The sequence below is a fragment of the Saimiri boliviensis genome, chromosome 3 (assembly GCF_048565385.1).
Source record: "Saimiri boliviensis isolate mSaiBol1 chromosome 3, mSaiBol1.pri, whole genome shotgun sequence".
Taxonomy (NCBI): Eukaryota; Metazoa; Chordata; class Mammalia; order Primates; family Cebidae; genus Saimiri; species Saimiri boliviensis.
This window is the reverse complement of record NC_133451.1, coordinates 150,172,528-150,197,572: the sequence shown is the minus strand read 5'-3', so window position 1 is coordinate 150,197,572 and position 25,045 is coordinate 150,172,528. Positions and strand designations below refer to the sequence as shown.

General features: G+C 42.7%; 3 protein-coding genes and 1 pseudogene across 3 annotated transcripts in view; 2 read left to right on the top strand and 2 right to left on the bottom strand.

Moving 5' to 3' along the window:
* The window catches only part of NOCT (nocturnin), a 26,137-nt gene extending 9,836 nt beyond the window's left edge, over window positions 1-16,301 (top strand). The window contains exons 2-3 of the mRNA XM_039479065.2: window positions 11,001-11,270; window positions 13,825-16,301. Coding sequence (XP_039334999.1) covers window positions 11,001-11,270; window positions 13,825-14,660 — 1,106 coding nt within the window. The 3' untranslated portion in view covers window positions 14,661-16,301. The remainder of the gene's footprint in view (window positions 1-11,000; window positions 11,271-13,824) is intronic.
* Window positions 5,846-6,469, bottom strand: LOC120367742 (small ribosomal subunit protein uS15-like). The gene has a single exon (XM_039479066.2). The coding sequence runs from the start codon at window positions 6,452-6,454 to the stop codon at window positions 5,924-5,926; it is 531 nt and encodes a 176-aa protein (XP_039335000.1). The 5' UTR covers window positions 6,455-6,469; the 3' UTR covers window positions 5,846-5,923.
* Window positions 12,112-25,045, bottom strand: part of ELF2 (E74 like ETS transcription factor 2) — a 144,336-nt gene continuing 131,402 nt past the window's right edge. The window contains exon 11 of the transcript XR_012517005.1: window positions 12,112-25,045. The gene's annotated coding sequence lies outside the window, so the exon portion shown is untranslated.
* Window positions 24,461-24,560, top strand: LOC120367780 (U6 spliceosomal RNA; annotated as a pseudogene).

The window sequence follows — 25,045 nt, the reverse complement described above, 5'->3', positions numbered from 1 at the left end:
GAGTCGTTGTTTGGATTGTCACGCTCAGTCTAGGTGCTTGTATTTTTAGACACATTAGGTTGAGAGTTCTGACCTTCACTTGGTATCTCTGGTAACGCCACGTGGGTCGTGACACTGCTTTGTACACTCTGTGCTGTGCCAGTGTGTGTGATGTGATGGTAGTGACGTCGGCAGAGGGAGGAGATGTAACTTGACCTCTGTTTCTTCCTGGCGTGGAGAATGGGCTGCTGTGTGTGCCTGGGACTAGGCAGGACAGCTGCATCGCAGGTGCCGTGATGCCGTGTCAGCATGGCTAGAGAGGCCGATGAGCAGCAGTCCAAAGTGCAGGTACCTTTCTCTAGGGCCAGCGCCCTTACTAGTAGTACAGTCTAGAGAAACCTGTGGAGTTAGCCTATCCATGCCTGGAAAGTGGTGGATATGATACCTACTTCACCAGATTTGGAACAGAACAATGAAAATATATGGAAGCAGGCTGGTACATTATCTCTAATGTTAATAATAGCCTTTTGTTTTTTGTTTTTTGTTTGTTTGTTTGTTTGTTTTTAGATGGAGTTTTGCTCTTGTTGCCCAGGTTGGAGTGCAATGGCACAATCTCGGCTTACCGCAACCTCCACCTCCAGTGTTCAAGCGATTCTCATGCCTCAATCTCCTGAGTAGCTGAGACTGCAGGCACCTGCCACCACACCCAGCTAATTTTTTTGTATTTTTAGTAGAGATGGGGTTTCGCCATGTTGGCCAGACTGGTCTCAAACTCCTGACCTCAGGTGATCCACCCACGTTGGCCTCCCAAAGTGCTGAGATTACAGGCGTGAGCCACCATACACCTGGCCTAGAGTTATGTTGAATGGTGACTTAGGACACTCACACTTCTGAACCTTAATGTTCTTATCTATAAAGTGGTGTAAATAATGGCCAAGGGGTTCTTGAGCAGATAATTGATTACAGCATGTAAAAATGCTTGGTGTACCATTAAATGCTCCACCAATAAAAGTTGTTCCTCCTGCGTTTGACAGAATGTCTTGGCACTTTGCTGTCACTCACCATATTTTATTAACATTGTTTAAAGCACTGGGCTGGATCCTGGGGGAGGTTATAAATAAGGGAAACAGTTCCTGTCCTTAGGAGGCTTAACATCTCGTGAGTAAAGAACCGAGATTGTAGTTCAAATATCCAAGGGTACCCTAAGTAGGAAAAATGAACCAGGTGTAAGGAAAAGAGAGCCACTGGTTGATCCCTAGAGCTAAACCTGGTGATTATAAATCTTTATTGAGTCCTTCAATGCATATTAAATGTGTTGTACATCCAACATCCAGGCTGCTTTATGTTTGTGATTATCTTGTGTGAAGGTGGCCAGTTATTCTGGAACCTATTCTAGAATGCTAATGAAAATCAGCTACTATTAGCATAGTATTGTGAGGTGGTTGAACACATGTTACCAGTAGATGGCAGCATTGGATTGCTGTTTCAGCGATACCGTCTTGTGCTGTTTTGGCTTAGATTTTGTGTGTTGTGTGTGCTTCAAGGTTTCCTGGTGCCTACTCAAGATAATCTGTTTTTAAGCAGCGTTTTTACCAGGCCACCATTTCAAGGTACTAAGCTCGAACTAATTGTGAGAGAAGTAATTAGATGCTGAATGATTTGGGCAAAGCCTAGAACAGGCAATTGCTGGGCAGCTAGAGAAGGAACCCTGTTGCAGCTGTGGAGAGCGGTCGGCCCTGTGTGATTCCTTGAACTCCCTACTTCAGGTGATCCACCCACCTTGGCCTCCAAAGTGCTTGGATTACAGGCGTGAGCCACCACGCCCGGCCTGGCCCTATGTGATTCCTGAGTGCTGTTAGGACAGCCTGGAATGGTGAGCCCAGTCAATGTGGGTCTCGACTCTTGCGGTGGTCATCCAACATTCTAATAATTATTGATGTGCAGGTGTTTCATGGCAGCCCAACTGTTTTCCTTATGTATGGAAAACTCTCTCAGGAACTTGAATTGTGATCTGCCTAGATTGCTTCAGAAGTATGTAGTAATTGGTAGTATTAAGGGCATACATATATTCAAATATATTTGTGATTACCCTCGTGGGAGTTTTCAGTTTTTTGCGGGGGTGGGGTGGGGTTTGAGATGGATGTTCGTACTTGTAGCCCATGCTGGAGTGCAGTGGTGTAATCTTGGCTCCCTGCAACCTCTGCCTCCATGAGGGGAAGAGAAAGGTGCTCCCTCAATCTTCAGTCTTCTTTAGTTTACAAATATAAATAAATAGACTTATTACATTACACTCCCTAGGTAGTTCTTTTTTTTTTTTTTTGAGACAGAGTCTTGCCTTGTCACCCAGGCCTGATTGCAGTGGCGCAATCTTGGCTCATTGCAGCCTCCGCCTCCCAGGTTAAAGCGATTCTCCTGGCTCAGCCTCCCGAGTAGCTGGCACTACATACAGGCGCACGCCACCACGCCCAGCTGATTTTTGTATTTTTAGTAGAGATGGGGTTTCACATGTTGTTCAGCTGGTCTTAAACTCCTGACCTGGTGATCTGCCCGCACCCCAAAGTGCTGGGACTACAGGCGTGAGCCACTGTGCCCAGCCCGTAGGTGGTTCTTAGTAAGCCTTGGCACAGTGCTGTAAGTATAAAAATAATATGCAAAGTCCATATAGTATTTATTTCATTATTAATTCCCTAGCCCTGGTTTGTATGCTGTTGTGCTGTTGTTAAGGTCTTGCTATGTCACTCAGGCTGGAGCGCAGTGGCGTGTTCACAGCTCACTGCAGTTTTGAATGCCTGGGCTCAAGTGATCCTCCCTCGTCAGCCCCCCAAGTAGTTGGGACTATAGATGCACCCCATCACACCCAGGTAATTTTTGTATTTTTTGTAGAGACAGGGTTTCACCATGTTGCCCAGGCTGGTCTCAAACTCCTCGGCTCAAGTGATCTTGCCACCTCAGCCTCCCAGAGTGCTGGGATTACAGGAATAAGCCACGGTGCCCAACTCATGTTCTGCTTCTAATTTCACGTTGCTTTTGCAGATTTTCCAGATCTCAATCCTTTGATCTCCTTTCTCTGTAACTCAATTCAGTGTTTTCTGTGCATTGACATCTCCCAATGTTTGTTTCCACGTTGTAACTCTCTCCTGAATGCCAGTCATCGAATTGTTGAACTCCAATTTTCTGTAAACCCTGTCAAGTCTTCTTAAACACTGTAGTTGGCAGCTGTATCCTTCTGGTTGCTCAGCTGGAAACTGTGGACACTTTTTTTTTGAGACAAAGTCTTACTCTTGCCCAAGCTGGAGTGCAGTGGTGCACCCTCAGCTCACTGCAACATCTACCTCCTGGGTTCAAGCAATTCTTCTGCCTCAGCCTCCCTGGTAGCTGGGACTACAGGCACATGTCACCATGCCCGGCTAATTTTTGTATTTTTAGTAGAGATGGGGTTTCACTATGTTGGTCAGGCTGGTCACCAACTCCTGACCTCAGGTGATCCACCCATCTCGGCCTCCCAAAGTGCTGGATGTGAGCCACCACGCTGAGCTGATACTTTTTTTGTTAAAGAAATCTATAGGGTCTTGCTCCATCATCCATGCTGGAGGGCAGTGGCATGATCACAGCTCACTGCAGCCTCAGTCTCCTGGGTTCAAGCAATCCAGTTCAGCCTCCCGAATAGCTGGGACTGTCGACGCACACCACCACACCTGGTTAATTTGTTTTTGTTTTGTTGTAGAGACGGGGATCCAATCATGCCCAGGCTGGTCTCCAACTCCTGACCCTAAGCAAGACTCCTGCCTTGGCCTCCCTAAGTGTTGGGATTACACGCATGAGCCACCATACCCAGCCTCCAGGCTCCTTTTTGACTGCTCTTTGTCACAAACCACATCCAAGTTATCAAAACTTATTGGATCCAACTTTAGATTATTGAGAATCCAACCACTTTCACTGCTACTCCCCTAGTCCACGCCTGCTGTCTTTTGCCTAGATTATGGCACTTTTCTTTAAATGAGTTTCCTCCTGTCTGCCCTTATATGCGTTTTATGTGTATTTTAAATATATCAGCCAGTGGCATTTAAAAATGTTAATCAGATTCTCCTCTTGCGTGGAATTCTTCAGTCGCTGCCCATCTCTGGTAAAGGCCAAAGTCTTCAGAGAGACGAGCAAGGTCCTACCCACTGAACTGTGTCGCTGCTTTTTCTCTGACCTCATCTCCTTTTATTCAGACTGTTCACACCACCCTAATCCCCGGTGTGTGTCAAGCTCGCCACGCATGTTCCTCGGGGATTTTGTACTTGCTATTCCCTCTGCGTGGAATGTTTATCAGGTCTCCAGTGGGGCTGTTTACTTACCAACGTCAGGTCCCTGTGGCGAGGCCTGCTTAAGCATCCCATATCCAGTAGCAGGTCCCTGCCACAGGCATCCCTATTCATGCTTTTCCCTTTATTTTTCTCCAAAGCACTTCTCATTGCGTGACAGACTATACACAGATACATACATATGTGTGTATATAGGCTCTTGTTTGTCTCTCTCTGCTAGAAAGAACAGAAGCTCCATGAGAGCAGAGATTTTGATCTGTTTTGCTCAGTGATATATCGCCAGGCTAGAGTACTGTCTGGTACACAGAGGCACTCAAACTCTTTTTTTTTTTTTTTTTTAAATTTTCTAGAGAGAGATTAATTTTTATTCTCTAGAGAGACAGAGTCTTGCTATGTTGCCCAAGCTGGTCTCAAACTCCTGGCCTCAAGTGAAACTCCTGCCTCAGCCTCCTGAGTAGCAAGAATTGTAGGTGTGAACCACTGTGCCTGACTCCAGCTCAAAGATCTGACAAAAAAATCCATGAACAACCATTTGTGTCTGTGTTTTGAGTGGGGCAGAAGATGAGAGTGTACCCGTGATGGACCAAGTGGTATAGTCACAAATTAGAGCCTCATTTAAATCCTATTTTTCAAAGTCCTTTTCTGGTTACTCTTACCCACCCTGATTGTTTTAATCCTTATTATACCCTAGTGATTCTGCATCGTTAGCACCCAGTTTTTCTCTCATGAATTCATGTGTATTAATCTTTCCCCAAATACTTGCTAAGTTTTTGAGGGAAAATATCAGCACATGTTTTATTGGCATGACTCAGTAAAACTACATTGGCATAATTCAGTGACTTACCAAAACTCACGAGTTGGAGACCAGCCTGGCTAACATGATGAAACCCCGTCTCTACTAAAAATACAAAAAATTAGCCGGGCATTGTGGCATGCGCCTATAATCCCAGCTATTCTGGAGGCTGAGGCAGGAGAATCAGTTGAACCTGGGAGGCAGAGGTTGCAGTGAGCCGAGATTGCACCACTGCACTCCAGCCTGGGTAACATCACAAGACTCTGTCTCAAAAAAAAAAAAAAAAAAAAAGTTGCAGAGTGCACAGAACAGCCTGGCACAGGGGAATCCCTTGATGAGCTGTCTAGAATGAGGGTGGATGAGTGGAAATGCCTTTCAGGACCATCTGTGTCCCTCTGTCCTAACTTCATGCTCATTATGCAACAAACTGATGTTTCCCAGGTACTTTAGAATTAGAGGGCTTGTCCTCTGTCATGTTGTGGTTAAATACACTGGCAGTCAGTGTTGTATCAGTCCACCTTGAGGAATATCTTTGGGTTTCCTGTAAGGTCTAAGCAGGTAGACACAAAACTGTAATAAACACTTCCTAATGATTCTTCTCTACCTAGTCTCTTCTTTAAAATGTAGCCTAATGATAGCTTTCTCAGATGAGTTCATCTACAATGACAGAAGGGCAAAGGGGCTATTCCAATAAAACGTGAAAGGCACATTGCAGTGTATTATTCCATATATAAGTAGTGTTATCATACCTGACAAGAATTATTCATTGTTTTTCATTGTTTTTTTGTTTTTTTTTTTTTTTTAGTTAAACAATCATGTTTATTGCTTTAGCACATAGACAAATTTATGCGACCAGGGCAGAGGCTGTAGATGATTCATATTTCCAATTGGGAGGGAGGACTCGCTTAGTCTTATAATACCGAGCCAAACGATGAATCCGGCTCTCTATCAGAATCAGACGGAATTTAGCATCCTTATCCTTTCTGTTCCTCTCAAGATGCTTTCGAACAGCGACTGCTTTCTTAATTAAATGGTAAAGATCTTCAGGGAGATCAGGAGCAAGTCCCTTAGACTTAAGAATTCTTAAGATTTTATTGCCTGTCACAAAACGTACTTGTGCAACACCATGTGAATCTCTCAGGATCACACCGATTTGTGAAGGAGTCAGGCCTTTCTTGGCCAGTTTGTAAATCTGCTCCTTCACGTCGTCAGATGTCAACTTCAGCCATGTGGGGACGCTGCGGCGATAGGGCAAAGCCGACTGGGACAGGCCCTTCCCGGGAGCATGCATACGACCTATGATGGCGGCGGTCAGACGGCGAAAGGAAAGCCCATTGTTTTTCAAATATGAGAACAGAAATTCTGAATTAAACATCCAAGAGTTTTTTTTTTTTTTTTTTTGAAACGGAGTTTCGCTCTTGTTACCCAGGCTGGAGTGCAATGGCGCGATCTCGGCTCACCGCAGCCTCCGCCTCCCAGGTTCAGGCAATTCTCCTGCCTCAGCCTCCTGAGTAGCTGGGATTACAGGCACGCGCCACCATGCCCAGCTAATTTTTTGTATTTTTAGTAGAGACGGGGTTTCACCATGTTGACCAGGATGGTCTCGATCTCTTGACCTCATGATCCACTTGCCTTGGCCTCCCGAAGTGCTGGGATTACAGGCTTGAGCCACTGCCCCTGGCCTTTTTTTTTTTTTTTTTTTTTTTTTTAATAATTACTATTTATTTTTGTAGAAACAGAGTCTCACTATGTTGCCCAGGCTGGTCTTGAACTCCTGGACTCCAGGGATCCTCCTGCTTCAGCCTCCGAAAGTACTAGGATTACAGGTGTGAACCACTGCACCTGGCCCAAGTTTTATTAAAACAGTAGAGCTGTTATATGAAGAGCATAGGAAGGAATATAGATTTGAAAAGTTTCCCCCGTCTAACCTAAATGCCTTTTCCACCTGATCTTGGAGAAATTAGCATCACTTAAGCCCTCATTTTAAAGAGAAGTAAGCAGATTTTGGCTGGGTATGGTGCTGCGCACCTGTAGTCTCAGATACTCGGAAGGCTGAGATGGGAGAATGGCCTGAGTCCAGGAGTTGAGGCTGCAGTGGGTTATGATCATACCATTGCACTCCAGCCTGGGTAACAGAGTAAGGCCCTTACTGAAAAAACAGGCCCTTTGAAAAAAAAAAAAAAGCTGGGTACAGTGGCTCACACCTATAATCCCAGCACTTTCAGAGGCCAAGGTGAGCAGATCACTTGAGGTCAGGAGTTTTGAGGCCAGCCTAGCCAACATGGTGAAATCCTATCTCTACTAAAAATGCAAAAATTAGGCCAGGGCGCAGTGGCTCACACCAGTAATCCCAGTACTTTGGGAGGCTAAGGCGGGTGGATCATGAGGTCAGGATTTCAATACCAGCCTGGGCAACAGATCGAGACTCAGTCTCAAAAAACAAAACAACAACAAAAATACAAAAATTATTACAGGTGGAGCATGCCTGTAATCCCAACTACTCGAGAGGCTGAGGCAGGAGAATTGCTTGAGCCCAGGAGGTGGAGGTTGCAGTGAGCCAAGATGGAGCCACTTCACTCCGGGCTGGGCAACAGAGTGAGACTCTGTCTCAGCAAAAAATAAAAGAATTAAATTTTTAAAAGTTAGGTAAGCAGGTCTAGAGACACAGGTAAATAGTCACAGAAAAAGTTAGGTAAGCAGGTCTAGTGGCACAGGTAAATAGTCATAGAACTGGGACTAGAATTGCTCTTTTGAGACCTTAGAATTTGGCCATTGTGCAGTATATCCTGCATCTCAAAAGCTTTGTCTTCTGAAGTAAATTTAATTGTCGAAAACCACCAAGAGGCTCTGAGGCCAAATAAGGCAGATGACCAGATTTGATAATCTACTGTTAGTCCAAAATGAGCTGGCTTTTTAACAAGAATGTTTTCCTTGAGAATTGTAGCTAATAGCCTGATAAATGCATTTCAAAAACTAGATCCCCCTAGAAGACAACAGAGAAATGTAGAATATCCCATTCGATTCATCTCACAGATAGATAGCAGTCTCAGAATTGCAGTGCCAGTACCACTACTAATTATGATCATTGAAAAAAGTTTAAAATTTTTAAGTTGAAGATGTTTTTCTCATCCTGCCTCCTCCTTTTTTGGTGTATTAAATCTTCATTTTCATTGTTGGACCATATAGCCATTACATACTGAATTCTCCCTGAAAGTCTCCTTTAGAATTGATTTGCTAAGTAGCTCTATGTTGAGTGCTCAGCACCAGTTCTTACACCAGTGTCTCTGGTCATTTTGGTCTGAAGCTTGTTCTCTAGTTCTAGGTATGGCACATTTCTTTTGAAGAAGGCTGCATAGTAAATATTTAGGCTCTGTGGGCCAAAAATGGTCCTGTCATGTATTTGTGAGTGTGTGTTTGTACTTAGCACATTTTTTAAATGTAAAAGCCATTCTTAGCTTGCTGGGTGTGGTGGCTCATGCCTGTAATCCCAGCACTTTTTTTGCGGGACTGAGATGGGAGGATCTCTTGAGCTCAGGAGCTTGATATCAGCTTGGGCAATATAGTGAGGCTCATCTTTACTTAAAAAAAAAAAAAAAGCCATTCTTAGCTTAAGAACTGGACAAAAGTACCACTTACTTGGTAGCAGGTTGCCAACCCCTGCTGCAGGAGATTCCTCAAAAGGGGCTCATGGAGTTAATAGTCCAGTTTTGCTGGCTATGAAATCCTTGGCTTACGCTTTATGTATTTTAAATATATTACTTCATTTTCTTGTCACATAAAACATTGCAGTTGAAGTCTGATGATAATCTGATTTTTTTTAATAGTCCACTTGGCGTTGGTCATTCTGGGTTGATACTCTCGAGTTTACAAAGTGTTTTTTTCAATATCTACTTTTTAAGTATTTTGTTTTTAAAAGTTTTCTTATTTTATCCCCTTTCATTGGTCTTCATCTATAAGAACTCCTATTACTCATATTTTGGGCCTTTGCTCATTTTTAATATTTGCTACTTTCTCCCTTTTATTTAAAAAAAAAAAAAATGCAATCCTTAGGTTTGACTCTGATCTTTTTCTCATTCTTTTTTTTTTTTTTTTTTTTTTAAAAGCCGGAGAGCGCCTGCGGGTCTCGAACCACACAGAGTGTGGTTTTCTACCATAGAAAGCATTGTCGAAGTAACCCTGAGCTAAAGCCGGCCCTCTTTTTAATTTTTATTGCTAATTCTTTTCTTTTCTTTTCTTTTTTTTTGAGACAGAGTCTTCCTTTGTCGCCCAGGCTGAAGTGCAGTGGAGCGATCTTGGAAGTTGTGAGTACAACTTCTGCCTCCAAGTTTTAAATCATTCTCCTGCCTCGGCCTCCTGAGTAGCTGGGATTACAGGCATGCACCACCATGCCCAGCTACTTTTTGTATTTTATTTTTATTTTTTTTTTTTTTTTGAGACGGAGTTCTGCTCTTGTTACCCAGGCTGGAGTGCAATGGCGCGATCTCGGCTCACCGCAACCTCCGCCTCCTGGGTTCAGGCAATTCTCCTGTCTCAGCCTCCTGAGTAGCTGGGACTACAGGCACGTGCCACCATGCCCAGCTAATTTTTTGTATTTTTAGTAGAGATGGGGTTTCACCATGTTGACTGGGATGGTCTCGATCTCTTGACCTTGTGATCCACCCACCTCGGCCTCCCAAAGTGCTGGGATTACATGCTTGAGCCACCGTGCCCGGCCAAATAGTTTTTTTTTTTTTTTTTTTGAGACGGAGTTTCACTCTTGTTACCCAGGCTGGAGTGCAATGGCGCGATCTCGGCTCACCGCAACCTCCGCCTCCTGGGTTCAGGCAATTCTCCTGCCTCAGCCTCCTGAGTAGCTGGGATTACAGGCACGCGCCACCATGCCCAGCTAATTTTTTTTTTTGTATTTTTAGTAGAGACGGGGTTTCACCATGTTGACCAGGTTGGTCTCGATCTCTCGACCTTGTGATCCACCCGCCTCGGCCTCCCAAAGTGCTGGGATTACAGGCTTGAGCCACTGCGCCCGGCTACTTTTTGTATTTTTAGTAGAGACGGGGTTTCACCATGTTGGTCAGACTTGTCTCGAACTCCTGACCTCATGATCCGCCCACCTTGACTTCCCAAACTGCTGGGGTTACAGGCATGAGCCACCTCACCTGGCCTGCTAATTCTTTTTGATGCCTCATTTCTGAGTTTTCTAATTCTAATTTAGGTTATTCTTTCATGTCTTGTAGCTTTTTTAGACAGCCTTGCTCTGTCGCCCAGCCTGAATCTCGGCTCACTGCAACCTTCACCTCTCGGGTTGAAGTGATTCTCCTGCCTCAGCCTCCCAAGTAGCTGGGATTACAGGCACACACTACCACACTGGCTAATTTTGTATATTTTTTATAGAGATGGGGTTTCGCCATGTTGGCCAGGCTGGTCTCAAACTCCTGACCTCAAGTGATCCACCTGCCTCGGCCTCCCAAAGTGCTGGGATTACAGGCGTGAGCCACCACACCCAGCCTAGTCTTTGAGTTTTTGTTACGATACATAGAAAAAGGAATGTAGATTTTGTTAAGCCATGCTCTTTTAAGACTGGGTTTATAAATTATAAAGACATCCTAGGTTACAAGAGGCCCTCAAGATCAAAGATATTTCTTCCCCTAAAAGAAATGAGTTTTCACTGTTAATAAGCGACTAGTTTTAAAGGTAGTGTTTAAATTAACTGTCCTAGTAGAAAGCTGGAACCTGGAAACGCCTTAATTCTGCCTCTGTAGAAATGGCTTTATACATGACTATGGCAACAATTGAGCTCCTGGTTTCTGTGGACAGTAAAGTTTATCTTACTGTTTTCATGGACAGTAAAGTTTATCTTACAGTTGTGCTAGGCGAGAAGTCAGGAAAAGGAGCTGAATGTGTAACTGTGATTTCCTTTTCCATAGTGTGTTCCATGGGAACCGGTACAAGCAGACTCTATAGTGCTCTTGCCAAGACACTGAACAGCAGCGCTGCCTCCCAGCACCCAGAGTATTTGGTGTCACCTGACCCAGAACATCTGGAGCCCATTGATCCTAAAGAGCTTCTTGAGGAATGCAGGGCTGTCCTGCACACCCGACCTCCCCGGTACCAGAGAGATTTTGTGGATCTGAGGACAGATTGCTCCAGTACCCACCCACCTATCAGGGTCATGCAGTGGAACATCCTCGCCCAAGGTATGCCTGATGCTTTTGTGCCTGTGCAGTCAAGTTTGCTGTGACTGCCTTTCTGCTTCTGCATATGCTCAGTGCACTGATGTTTTATGTTGATGGAAGAGGTGTGGGCAGATGGAGGTGTAGAAGGATAGGGCGATTTCAGCAGCATGGAGAGCTCCTAGAAGAGGTTAAGAAAGGAAGTCATCTGGTTTTCCCTTTTTTAAATTTTTATTTATTTTTTGAGATGGAGTTTCACATGTTGTCCAGGCTGCAGTGCAATGGGGGTGATCTCAGCTCACCGCAACCTCTGCCTCCGGGGTTCAAGCGATTCTCCTGCCTCAGCTTCTCGAGTAGCTGGGATTACAGGCACCCACCGCCATGGCCAGTAATTTTGTATTGTTAGTAAAGGCAGGGTTTCACCATGTAGGCCAGCCTGGTCACAAACTCCTGACCTCAGGTGATCCACCCACCTCGGCCTCCCAAAGTGCTAGGATTACAGGCATGAGCCACCACACCCAGCCTGATTTTCTCTATTAAAACAAGTAACTCGACATTTATTCTTTACACCTTCCATGTTTGTGGACTATCCTAGAACAATGAAAGTCTGTCTACTTCCCAGCAGATCTGAATTTGAAGGGCTCTACATTTTATTAAGCAGTTAAATGGAACAGCCTCAACCTTTGTGTTGCGCCAGCTTTCAGTCTGTAGCACTACGATAGCATTTGCAGGGAAGACACTGAATGGGTGTCACAGAACTTTCTGCAGGGAATGGCAGTTCTGTGTGGGTGGTGGTGAGTCTAGGTATTTTTGTGGTCATATTATCTATACTCGTTGATATAACTTGAGACCAAAATGATGTTGCTTCAATTCTGTTTTTTTTTTTTTTTTTTAATTGAAACAAAGTATGAGATAGTATTCAGTTCTCTGTTGATTAAGATATTACTTTGTGGGATTACAGACATTAGCCAGCACACCCAGCCTATTAAAGACGTTTTGAAAACTAAAAAAAAAAAAAAAAAAAGATATTACTTTGTGGCCAGGTGCAGTGGCTCAATCCTGTAATCTCAGCACATTGGGAGGCCGAGGCAGGTGGATCACCTAAGGTCAGGAGTTTGAGACCATCCTGACCAACATGGTAAAACCCCATCTCTACTAAAAATACCAAAAAATTAGCTGGGTTTGGTAGTATGCGCCCGTAGAACCAGCTACTTGGGAGGCTGAGGCAAGAGAATTGCTTGAACCTGGGAGACAGAGGTGGTAGTGAGCTGAGACTGAGCCACTGCACTCCAGCCTGGGCAACAGAGTGAGCCTGTCCCAAAAAAAAAAAAAAAAACTTTGTTATGGTAGAAAGGACTTCTTTCCTGGGTTTGCTAAATTAAAAAACAGATGTGTCAATCAACTTTATGTAGCATTGCCTTTTATATTGCACTTGAGATCTGAAGAAAAACCAGGCCCTGATTTTTTTTTTCTTGGAAAATAAGGGATATTCCCTGACTTATCCAATCTTTGATTCTTTTTTCCATAAGTAGGAAAAGCTGCCCATTTAAAATAAGTCCTATTCAGCTGGGCACACGCCTGTAATCCCAGCACTTTGGGAGGCTTAGCGGAGCCAGATCACCTAAGGTCAGGAGTTTGACCAGCCTTGCCAACATGGTAAAACCCCGTCTCTATAAAAATACAAAAAAAAAAATTAGTCAGGCATGATGGTGGGTGCCTGTATTCCCAGCTACTCAGGAGGCTGAGGTGGGAGAATCACTTGAATGCAGGAGGCAAAGGTTGCGGTGAGCCGCTATCGTGCTGTTGCACTCCAGCCTGGGTAACGGAGCAAGGCTGTCTGAAAAAAAAAAAAAAAAGTCCCATTCCTTCTGAGTAGTATCTGTTTATATCAGTTCACATGGCTTTTAAAACTAATACTTGGTGTTAAATACTTGGTGTTTGAAAAAACAAACTAAAATTTTTTTTTAATTAACAACAAATTTACATTTATTTCATTTGACATAGCTTAGATCACTGGGACTGCAAAGCAGTTTCCTTAAGTAAGATATTTTTTTTGAGATAGAGTCTCACTGTCACCCAAGCTGGAGTGCAGTGGCATGATCTCAGCTCACTGCAACCTCCGCCTCCCGAGTTCAAGCAATTCTCCTGCCTCAGCCTCCTGAGTAGCTAGGACTACAGGCACATGCCACACCATGCCTGGTTAATTTTGTATTTTTAGTAGAGACGAGGTTTCATCATATTGGCTAGGCTGGTCTTGAACTCCTGACCTCATGATCTGCCCACCTCAGCCTGCCAAAGTGCTGGGATTACAGGCATGAACCACCGCACCTGGCCTGTAAGATATTAATATCCTGGAATATGGTTACATGAAATCATTTTGAAACAAAAGACCTGTTTGCTTCATCCGTATAGTGAGAGGTGATTTAGTTTGGATGGGGTAATACAGTTGGACAGAGAATCACTCAAAGCATCTAAAGCAGAAGAAGCATTCTGATGGTCTTGAGTGATGCCAAAACTCCTGGTACTTTGAAGTTACGGTTCTGTAAGAGCTGACAACTGACTAGCTTTTTCTTTTCAGCTCTTGGAGAAGGCAAAGACAACTTTGTACAATGCCCTGTTGAAGCACTCAAGTGGGAAGAAAGGAAATGTCTCATCCTGGAAGAAATCCTGGCCTACCAGCCTGATATATTGTGCCTCCAAGAGGTGGACCACTATTTTGACACCTTCCAACCACTCCTCAGTAGACTAGGCTATCAAGGCACGTTTTTCCCCAAACCCTGGTCACCTTGTCTAGATGTGGAACATAACAATGGACCAGATGGCTGTGCCTTATTTTTTCTCCAAAACCGATTCAAACTAATCAACAGTGCCAATATTAGGCTGACAGCCATGACATTGAAAACCAACCAGGTGGCCATTGCACAGACCCTGGAGTGCAAAGAGTCAGGCCGACAGTTCTGCATCGCTGTCACCCATCTAAAAGCACGCACTGGCTGGGAGCAGTTTCGATCAGCTCAAGGCTGTGACCTCCTTCAGAACCTGCAAAACATCACCCAAGGAGCCAAGATTCCCCTTATTGTGTGTGGGGACTTCAACGCAGAGCCAACAGAAGAGGTCTACAAACACTTTGCATCCTCCAGCCTCAACCTGAACAGCGCCTACAAGCTGCTGAGTGCTGACGGGCAGTCAGAACCCCCATATACTACCTGGAAGATCCGGACCTCAGGGGAGTGCAGGCACACCCTGGATTACATCTGGTATTCTAAACACGCTCTCAATGTAAGGTCAGCTCTCGATCTGCTCACTGAAGAACAGATCGGACCCAACCGGCTACCTTCCTTCAATTATCCTTCAGACCACCTGTCCCTAGTGTGTGACTTCAGCTTTACTGAGGAACCTGATGGACTTTTATGAATACTTATTTTTGTCTTTCTAATCACAAGAGTCTTAACAGGGGATGTTTCAGGAAACAAATAGGATAAGACAATGCCCGAGGAAGGATAGAAACATGGGAAGTTTCTGTCATTTCATTTTCTATGTTTCCAGCATGCCCTTGGAAAAGACTCCCTTTAGTTCACAGATCTTTTCAATTAAAACCTATAGCGAAAAAGGTGTTTCCACTCCAATTTTGGATTGTATTATTTTCCTTAGTATTATATTTTGATCACATAAGGGCATTAATTGGCTGATTTTGGTCGGGTGCAGTGGCTGCTTATTCCTGTAATACCAGCACATTGGGAGGCCAAGTTGGGAGAATCATTTGAACCCAGGATTTTGAGACTATTCTGGACAACATGGCACGAGACCCCATCTCTATTTCTAAAATAATAATAAATTTGATTATTTTGAAGCCTTTTCAGTTTGAGGATGCCATAAAAACTCAGACTTGCTTGAATCTTCCATAAGTAACAAGTATGTAGGCCAGTTTTTCTAAATAGCATTTTAAGTTATTTGTGGGTTTTTAAAATGTCAACAAAATATGCATGATATTTATTTTTTATATCTTCATATAAAATTAAGTAAATAAATTATAGCATTATCAACATTTTAGAACCATGCAAGAGAAGTTATGCAGGAAGTAATTTATGATAATTTTCTTAAAAAGCTTTAAACTATTTTCATTTAGACTAACAAAATTAGTACAAAGGAACTATTTAGCCTGGAAGGGCTTTTGTTATTTGTCAGATTTCTTTGATGCATTCTTCTTAAATAATCCTTGTCCTGCCTCTATGTTACTCCTTAGTGTGTTTCTTGAAGAGATTCCAATTGGTTTTCAATTATTTAATCAACTAGTGTTCATTATTGAATTGCTGTTATATATTTAAACTTTGCCACTGGGATGATATTGGTATATATTTCATATTGGTCACTAGATGTCATTATTTGTATTGGAATGAATGTGCTGTTCACAATAGGTTATTTAGAAGCTGTATGTGGCAGTGGCCAAGAGAGTCAGTAAGACCACTGGGCGCTTTGGCTCACGCCTGTAATCCCAGCACTTTGGGAAGCCAAGGTGGGTAGATCACGAGGTCAAGAAAGAGATTGAGAGTCAGTAGGACCTTCTTTTCAGAGATAAAGAACTTTCTAGAAAGCCTGTTAATAGGCTATCATTGAAATTTCCTAAGATAGCCAGAAACTGTGATTCAAATTATCTAGAACAAAGAATGTAAAAAGTTAGAACCTGGGCCGGGTGCGGTGGCTCACACCTGTAATCCCAGCACTTTGGGAGGCCAACACAGCAGATCACCTGTGGTCAGGAATTCGAAACCAGCCTGGCCAAGTTGGTGAAACCCCGTCTCTACTAAAAATACAAAAATTAGCTGGGCATGGTGGCAGATGCCTATAATCCCAGCTACTTGGGAGGCTGAGGCAGAAGAATCACTTGAACCTGGGAGGTGAAGGTTGCAGTGAGCTGAGACGGCACCATTGCACTCCAGCCTAGGCAACAAGAGTGAAACCCTGCAAACAAAATAACTTATTGGTAATAGATATTTTAATCCATGAGTTGTAACTATATCAGATTAATAAATGGTCTTTTCAAGCTAGTGCTTTTAATATCTTGTCTTTGTAGTCCAAAAAGGATCTGGGAGTAGATTTTCTCCTTTAATACTGTTTTATCATAATGACCTACATTATCCGTTCACGCACAGAACCTTCACTGTAAAAGTGGGCAAAGACCTGTAACTGCAAGTTGACGGCACCTGTGCTGTCCCTGTGTGGTAGCTGCACCAACGTCCACTGAAAGGGATCACTCATTCTGTACTAGAACCGCTTTTAAAACAAATGTTTTCAGAAGTAACATTGTATGCACACAATTTTGGGGCCACTGGAAAGAATGACAACCAAGAGAAATCTACCAAACATGTAGAATTGGTTCAGATTTTAGCATGACTAATTATTGCTAGTCATATGTTGTTGAGAACAATACTGATTAGTACAGGTATTTTATTTTGTTTACCTACCCCAAAATACCTCAGCCAGAACCCATGGCAGCCTTAATCTGGATGGGAATGAAAGCCAAAATAATGTTTGAATTTCAAGTGTTGTCTGCCAACAAAATTAACAGGGTATGAGTTGAGGGTGGGCATATGGGTGCGTGGGCATGCCACTGGACAAAAAGGGTTTTGGAAACAACATCCGATTGATATGTGACTATGAGTTAAGAGGACTGGAAAAAATCCACAATGAAACTCAGTTATCCTTTCTAGTTACCACTACAGGAGATTGAATCCTTACTTCATTGATGCTTTAGCATTTGCCTAAAGTAATTGTGTTCTGTGTTACCAGGAACCGAAAAGAAATTTTTTTTAAGTCATATGTGAGCCTTCTACGTAAGAATGTTTTTTGTAGTATATAAATCTTATCAGATTTTTTTTTTTTTTAAGACAAGGTTTCACCACGTTGGTCAGGCTGGTCTTGAACTCCCGACCTCAAGTGATCCGCCTGCCTTGGCCTCCAAAGTGCTTGGATTACAGGTGTGAGCCACCGTGCCCAGCCAGATTTTTTTTTTTTCTTTTTTGATACAGGGTGTTGCTGTCGCCCAGGCTGCAGTGCAATGGTATGATCATGGCTCACTGTAGTCTCTACCTCATGGACTCCAATGATCCTCCCACCTCAGCCTCCCGAGCAACTTGGACACAGGCACATGACACCATGCTCAGCTAAAATTTTTTATTTTTTGTAGAGATGGGGTTTTGCCATGTTGCCCAGGCTGGTCTCAAATTCCTGGGCTCAAACGATCCTCCTACCTTCACCTCCAAAAGTGTTGGGATTAGAGGCTTGAGCCACTGTGCCCCACCCTAAGTTGCATGTTCCATGCATAGATTTTTTTTTTTTTTTTTTTTTTTAGATGGAGTCTTGCTCTGTTACCAGGCTGGAGTGCAGTGGCGTGATCTGGTCTTACTGTAACCTCTGCCTCCTGGACTCAAGTGTTTCTCCTGCCTCCCAAGTAGCTGGGACTACAGGTGCACGCACCATGCCCAGCTAATTTTTGTATTTTTAGTAGAGACAGGGTTTCGCCATCTTGGCCAAGATGGTCTCTATCTCTTGCTTGTGACCTGCCCACCTCAGCCACCCATAGTGCTGGGATTACAGGCATGAGCCACTGCACCTGGCCCCATGCATAGATCTCTTATTCCATCCATATGTACCTTTTCCTTCTGCTTTTCCTGTTAAATCCTATATATTATTTTGTTTCTGGTTTTTATTTTTCTATATTCCCATATACTATTTTTGTCATTAAGAGTCTTAGAAGTTAAACTGCAAATTAGAAGAGAAAGGAGGAGTGGCATGAGTTTTTGTTTCCTTCATGCCACATTTCAGTAGATATCGTAGCACGTGGTGGTATTAATACCTGACTAGGTCATTTATTTAAATAAAGTATTATGGTGTATACATATGATGAAATTAACATTTGAGTTCCTTTGGTTCTAAGAGCTTTACATTGATCTTAAAACTACAGACAGGTGATAGCTAGTAAATAGCTGAGTCAGGATTCAAACCCAGGTCTGACTTGACTCCAAAGTGCTTGCTTCTTCCCCACCACTGTTACTTTGGCTTTGAGTGAATACAAATGGGGAGAATAGACACTGCAGATGTAGCAAATTTGTTAAAACGTGGTCAAACATTTAAGTCAGGTACACATACAGTATCTTACATACAGTATTAGACTAGAAGCAAGATATGGTGGTTGAATAGTGGAATGTACTGGGTTTCCAGTGTTTTTTTGTTTTTTGTTTTTTTTTTTCTTTTGAGATAGAGTCTCACTCTGTTCCCCAGGCTGGAGTGCAGGGGTGTGATCCTGGCTCACTGCAACCTCCGCCTCCCGGGTTCAAGTGATTCTCCTGCCTCAGCCTCCCTAGTACCTGGGATTATAGGTTCCCACCACTATACCTAGCTAATTTTTGTATTTTTAGTAAAGACGGGGTTTTACCACATTGGCCAGGCTGGTCTCCAACTCCTGACCTCAACTGATCCACCTGCCTCGGCCTCTCAAGTGCTGGGATTACAGGCATGAGCCACCACGCCTGGCCTGGAAATCCAGTATTCTGGTAAAGTCAAGTCTAGTTTTGCCCAAAGTAAAACATTTGATACTGTTTGCACACTTCAATCGTAGTTTTTAAAAGAAGCAATAAGAACAGCTACTCTGGTATTTCAAACTAAAGGGAAAAATTGATGCAAATATTCTGTATTCAAACCATTTTTTAAAATAGCCAAGATTTATAATGAAGGGAATGTTGCATATAATTACATGTATATGCATTATTTTTCATGTTCTTTAGACCTGAGGAAAGATTCCCAAAAATTAAAATCTAAAAATAGATAAAACTAAAGCATGATCACAACTGACTTCAGTTTTAAAAAAGGAAAAGCATCCAATAAATGAATGTGCATGCATAAGGAGTTCTAATCAACTCTTTCTTTAAAATAGCATGTATAAAAATAAAAGACAGGCAGACTTTTTATCTAGAGTGAATAGATATTAGCAAGAGATTTGTGAGCCATGGTCAAACATCAGAATGGTAAAGGCCTGGAACTAGGGCATGTAAAATAAAGAGAGGGGAAAAAACCATGTCAAAGGACACACAGGCTGTAAATGAAGAGACTTAGCTGTGTGACCAGGTTTCCCTGAACAAGTCACTCCATCTCTAGAGCCTGTTTTCTCATCCATGGAATATATTATAATATCTGCCCTCTCAACCTCATAAATTTGTGAGGTATCTGTAAAATAGTATTATAAATTTAAAAATACATATTGTAAGTCACAGAATAATGATGGCTAAGTTTCAAAACAGGGAAGGGCCCTGTATTTAGCAACAGCCCACTCCTAATTTTCTCAGCCAAAGTGAATAACCCTTCCATTTGAAAGGGCAGAACTAATAGTGTTTATAGAAATTTAAGCCCAAAGTAGGTAGAGGGGCTGACTGAATGGCAAAAGACTGGTTGGGCTTTTCTCCCCAGTTGTTCCTCCAGGCAGGTGTGAGGTTGTGGGCTATTGCTTAGTTCAATTTCAAGAGGTTGTCATCAGTGGTATTTTGATTTGTAGAGAGATCTGCCTTTGAATGCTAACACAGAATACCTACAACTCTAGCCCCTTGCTCCCGTATTTCTTTGGAAAACTCAATTCTGGGAAAACATTCAGGTAAGAGTACTCACACAGACAGCCAAAACCTCTTGACAGAATGCTAGGCAAAGCTTTGCGGCTTCTAAGCATCTGGTAAACTTGAACTATGAATCTCAACTGGTTAACTTTTTTGGCTGCCAATATATTCAAAGCCAGAATATGGCTGAATTTTAGTAATGAATACTTTACAGCATATATTCTGTGTATTAGTTTTCTTTTGCTATCCTTTTTTCTTTGCTGAAATTTCTTTTACCTATTTTTGTTGACTTTCATTTATTTTATTTATTTTTTTTTGAGACAGAGTTCTGCTCTTGTTACCCAAGCTGGAATGCAATGGCGCGATCTCGGCTCACCGCAACCTCCGCCTCCTGGGTTCAGGCAATTCTCCTGCCTCAGCCTCCTGAGTAGCTGGGATTACAGGCACGTGCCACCATGCCCAGCTAATTTTTTGTATTTTTAGTAGAGACGGGGTTTCACCACGTTGGCCAGGATGGTCTCGATCTCTTGACCTCGTGATCCACCCGCCTCGGCCTCCCAAAATGCTGGGATTACAGGCTTGAGCCACCGCGCCCGGCCCGACTTTCATTTATTCTTATATGTAAACTTTCTGAAACTCTTCTAGCAGTAAAGCAGGATACTGATTAAATATCTTGCCACATTAGACAGGTTCAGGCTACAAGATCCAGACAGCTTGCACACAAGAATGGAAACTTGCATACAAGTGGAAATTGGTCAGGCGTGGTGGCTCACACCTGTAATCCCAGCACTTTGGGAGGCAGAGGTGGGTGGATCACCTGAGGTCAGGAGTTCGAGACCAGCCTGGCAACATGGTGAAACCCTGCCTCTACTAAAAATATAAAAATTAGCTGGGCGCCGGGTGCGGTGGCTCAAGCCTGTAATCCCAGCGCTTTGGGAGGCCGAGGCGGGTGGATCACGAGGTCGAGAGTTCGAGACCATCCTGGTCGACATGGTGAAACCCCGTCTCTACTAAAAATACAAAAAATCAGCTGGGCATGGTGGCGTGTGCCTGTAATCCCAGCTACTCAGGAGGCTAAGGCAGGAGAATTGCCTGAACCCAGGAGGCGGAGGTTGCGGTGAGCCGAGATCGCGCCATTGCACTCCAGCCTGGGTAACAAGAGCAAAACTCCGTCTCAAACAAAAAAGAAAAAAAAAATTAGCCGGGCATGATAGCAGGCAGCTGTAATCCCAGCTACTCGGGGGGATGAGATAGGAGAATTGCTTGAACTTGGGAGACAGGTTGCAGTGAGCTGAGATTGCACCACTGCACTCCAGCCTGGGTGACAGAGTGAGGCTGTCTCCCCCCCCCCCCCCGCAAAAAAAAGGAAGATGGTGGAAGACTGGACATAATGAACATGTCTGACATGATTCTGGTTTTCACAGACTCATATTCCTGCAGAGAACACCCAGCAAAATTCTGCAATATTTTAAAATTCAGTTTGTGAGAAAAGTAAGGATTATTACATGTTAAAACACACTTATTCAGAAGCTAACCTTGTTTTCCTCCCTGCAGCCCTCACCCCCAGTTTTTGAATGGGAGTGAGTGGGGGTTCAGGCTAAAAGTCAGAGGATGAGTTCTTTGCAGGTCTGCCACTAACTAGCTCAACCGACTGATGACTCGAGTCAAGTTTTCCTGAAACTTCATTTGCAATAAAGGAATAATCTCTAAGGTTTCTTAAAATTCTGATTTTAATTTTTAAACTCTGAGTTACTGCTGCTACTACCCAAATAAATTTTTGAAGCTTTTTGGAACTGCTTCCTTATAAGAAGCTCTTAAGAAAACTTGTGTCATCCTCATAGCCACATCTCCTTTTGAGCCAAATACGACATTACCTAGCTTGATTCACATCACATTAACTTCAAATGATGCAGCTCTTTTTAAAACTAAAATCTTCAACAGGAAATTTGTCTCTATTAAATTTATTTAAAATTTAGATTCTGCTCTAAGAAACTACTTAAAAGTATTCTGAACAATGCTTTGGGTTCAAGACGAAAATAATGGTAACAATATTGGAATTAGCACATAGCTTTCCAGAGTAATTTCTTTGAAGAGACAAGGCATATTAACTTGGTATACTGTTTCATAAGAGTCTGTAGAGTCATCCTAATTAAAGAGATGTTAAATACAAGAAAAAGGCTTTAAAATCAGTAAAATATACAGTATGTAGGTTTTTAAAAAGCCATTTGTAATAATATATCCCAAACTACCTTTTTCCATTTTTGGAACACTTGGGTTGGAACACAGAACCCTAAACGTTAAAGCATTCCTTATTGTAACTACAAGGCAGTGGTTCTAAAATGTTGCACAATTAAATCACCTATAGATATTTTAAAAATAAAGATGCCTGGCTCCCTCTCCCAAACACTAACTTAATTGGTATGGAGTAGGAGCTAGGACACAGGATTATGCTATTTCTAATGTAAGGCAAAGTTTGCATTCAAGTGAATTAATGCCTACAACTCAGAAATAATTTGCAGATTATACAGACTATTATTTTTCCTTTTTGGGCAGTGACAGCATCACTTACCTGAAATAGACAAGTCTCTCAAAGTTAAGATACAACAATGCAGTCTGGGTGCAATGGTTCACGCCTATAATGCCAGCACTGTGGGAAGCCGAGGCGGGTGATCACCTGAGATCAGGAGTTTACCAGCCTGGACAACATGGTGAAACTAAAAATGCAAAAAATTAGCCGGGCATGGTGACATGCAACTGTAATCCCAGCTACTCAGGAGGCTGAGGCAGGAGAATCACTTGAACCCAGGAGGTAGAGGTTGCAGCAAGCCAACGCAGGACCAGTGCATTCCAGCCTGGGCAACACAGTGAGACTCCGTCTCAAAAAACATGATACTTGGCCAGGTGTGGCGGCTCACGCCTGTAATCCAAGCACTTTGGAGGCCAAGGCGGGCGGATCACCTGAGGTCGGGAGTTCAAGACCAGCCTGACCAACATGGTGAAACCTAGTCTTTAAAAAAAATAATAAAAAATAAAAAAATATGATACTACAGTGCAATGGGTGTGAACAATTATCTTGGGAGAAAGTAATTCTGCTGTTAGTTTACAGCCTATTTATAATTCAGCTTTGTTTCATCTTTGATATACAGAATTTTACATTAAATTGTTTTACTTGTATTATATTTTCAGTTTGAAAGCTGTGATGTATTGTTTTTTTAGTCTTGAACCCAAAGCATTACTACTGAGTTGCAGTGTTCAGAAAGATAGTTATGGGTGCTCAGGTAAGTCTCCCTGCTGCACATGCTTCAAAAGTTTGTGGGTATAATGCAGATAGGAGGCAAATCAGTGCCACTGTAAAGGGTGAAAAGTATCTTATTCTTCCATCAGGGCTGGCATCACAGTGTACTCAGTTCCTACAGAATATGTTTTAATTATGGGGGACAGTGATTATAACAAAAGGGCTGAAGACTAAATTAATCACAACCACAGAAGACTTGCAGTACTACGAACGGTTGAAAGCTCCAATAAAGGGAAAAGTTGCTTTGATAGCTGTGAAACTAAAGGGTTATTCTTGCCTCTCAAAAATATAAAGTGCCCTGCAGTAACCCTCATAAAAGGATAGAAGACCTTATAAATAACCCCAGTGCCAAAATTTTGTCTTTGGTTTGTCTAATTAGTAATTAGACATGACTTGTTAATGTGATCAGAAATGTACACTCCTGAGTGTATGAGGTGTCACACAGGCCACTAAGTAATGTACCAGGTGCCCATCCCTTACCTTCTGGCTTCATCACCACCCCTCACTGAAACTGCCCTCTCATTGTCAGTGTAATCTCAGTGGCTTTATCTTTCACCTGATTTGCTTTGCCTTCCCTGCTGCACTTGACCACATCTTGAAATGTTACCCTGTCTGTCCTGTTTATTATTATTTATCAATAGTCCTTGACTCCCACTGCTGATTTTCTTCTTCCTCACCCTGGTTTTATATACTTTCCTCTTTCTAGCCTCTATATTCAGAGCTTACTCAACAGTAGATAACTCCTCAACCTGAATGGTTTCCATACCTATTTCAGACACTTTTGAGTCCGTCACCTTGTATCTCAGTAAATAAAACTGAACTCCAATGTAGTGAAGGAGGAATGAGTTGTCCAGAAAGAAGCCATAAATGGATGGCTCAAGTATGAATGCCTAGAATATTTGGAAAAAAAATATTATCGTATGTCCATAGCCCAGCTAAGTCTAAAAGAGGAGTAGCAAGAGAATGAGGTTTGGGGAGATAGGCAGAGCCCAGATCAAAGGCCTTTAATTGTTATGCTTAGGCGTATCTTTTCAGCAAGAGATGCCATGGAAGAATCTGAAGCAATCACAAAGGTGTGAGTGATGAAAGCCCCATTTAGAAAGTTCTCAACCGGTAGCATGGAGAATAGATTAGACGAAGGCTTGGTGAGACAAAGACAGATAAGGAGGATGGAAAAGAAGATACTTAGAAGGTACCTTGAGTAGAAATTTGGTTAATGATTAGAGGAGGTAAAGTATCTACGATCACCCCCAGGTTGCCTCTAGCATGAGTAATGGGTTGCTGGCAATTAGATAAACCCATCTGAGACTTAGTACTGCCTGCTTCAGCAGCACATACCCTAATACTGGAACAATACAGAGATTAGCACAGGCCCTGTGCAAGGATGACACGCAATTTCATGAAGCATTAAAAAAAAAAAGACAGCATAAAAGTCTATGCTGTAACAATATATTGGTAGTAAAAACCATAGCCACGGATGAGATTATCTAATAATTATGTTAGTGAAATCATAATAGTATCTAATGAGTGTTTTCTATGTGCCAGACACTAGTTCCAAATCCTTAATATATTAACTCATTTAATCATTAAAACAATTCTATGAGGAAAAGAACCCCATAGGCAGAAAGCAGATTAAGAAAAAACAAGTTGGTTAGACAGGAAGCAAACATGGGAAACCAAATGAGTTTTGAAAAGTAGGCATGAGATCAAGTGAACCAAAGTGTCTATATGATTTGACAATTGGGTTATTGGAGATCTCACGGAGAACTGTTCCTAAGCAAGAATTCAGACTGCAGGCTATTTAAAGAAAAAGAAGAGACAGGCCGGTCCAACACTTTGGGAGGCCGAGGCTGGTGAATCACGAGGTCAGGAGATTGAGACCATCTTGGCCAACATGGTGAAAC

Bases quoted from the DNA above. Each gene is read 5' to 3' on its own strand.
- LOC120367742 (XM_039479066.2), bottom strand. From the start codon at position 6,454: ATGTTTAATTCAGAATTTCTGTTCTCATATTTGAAAAACAATGGGCTT.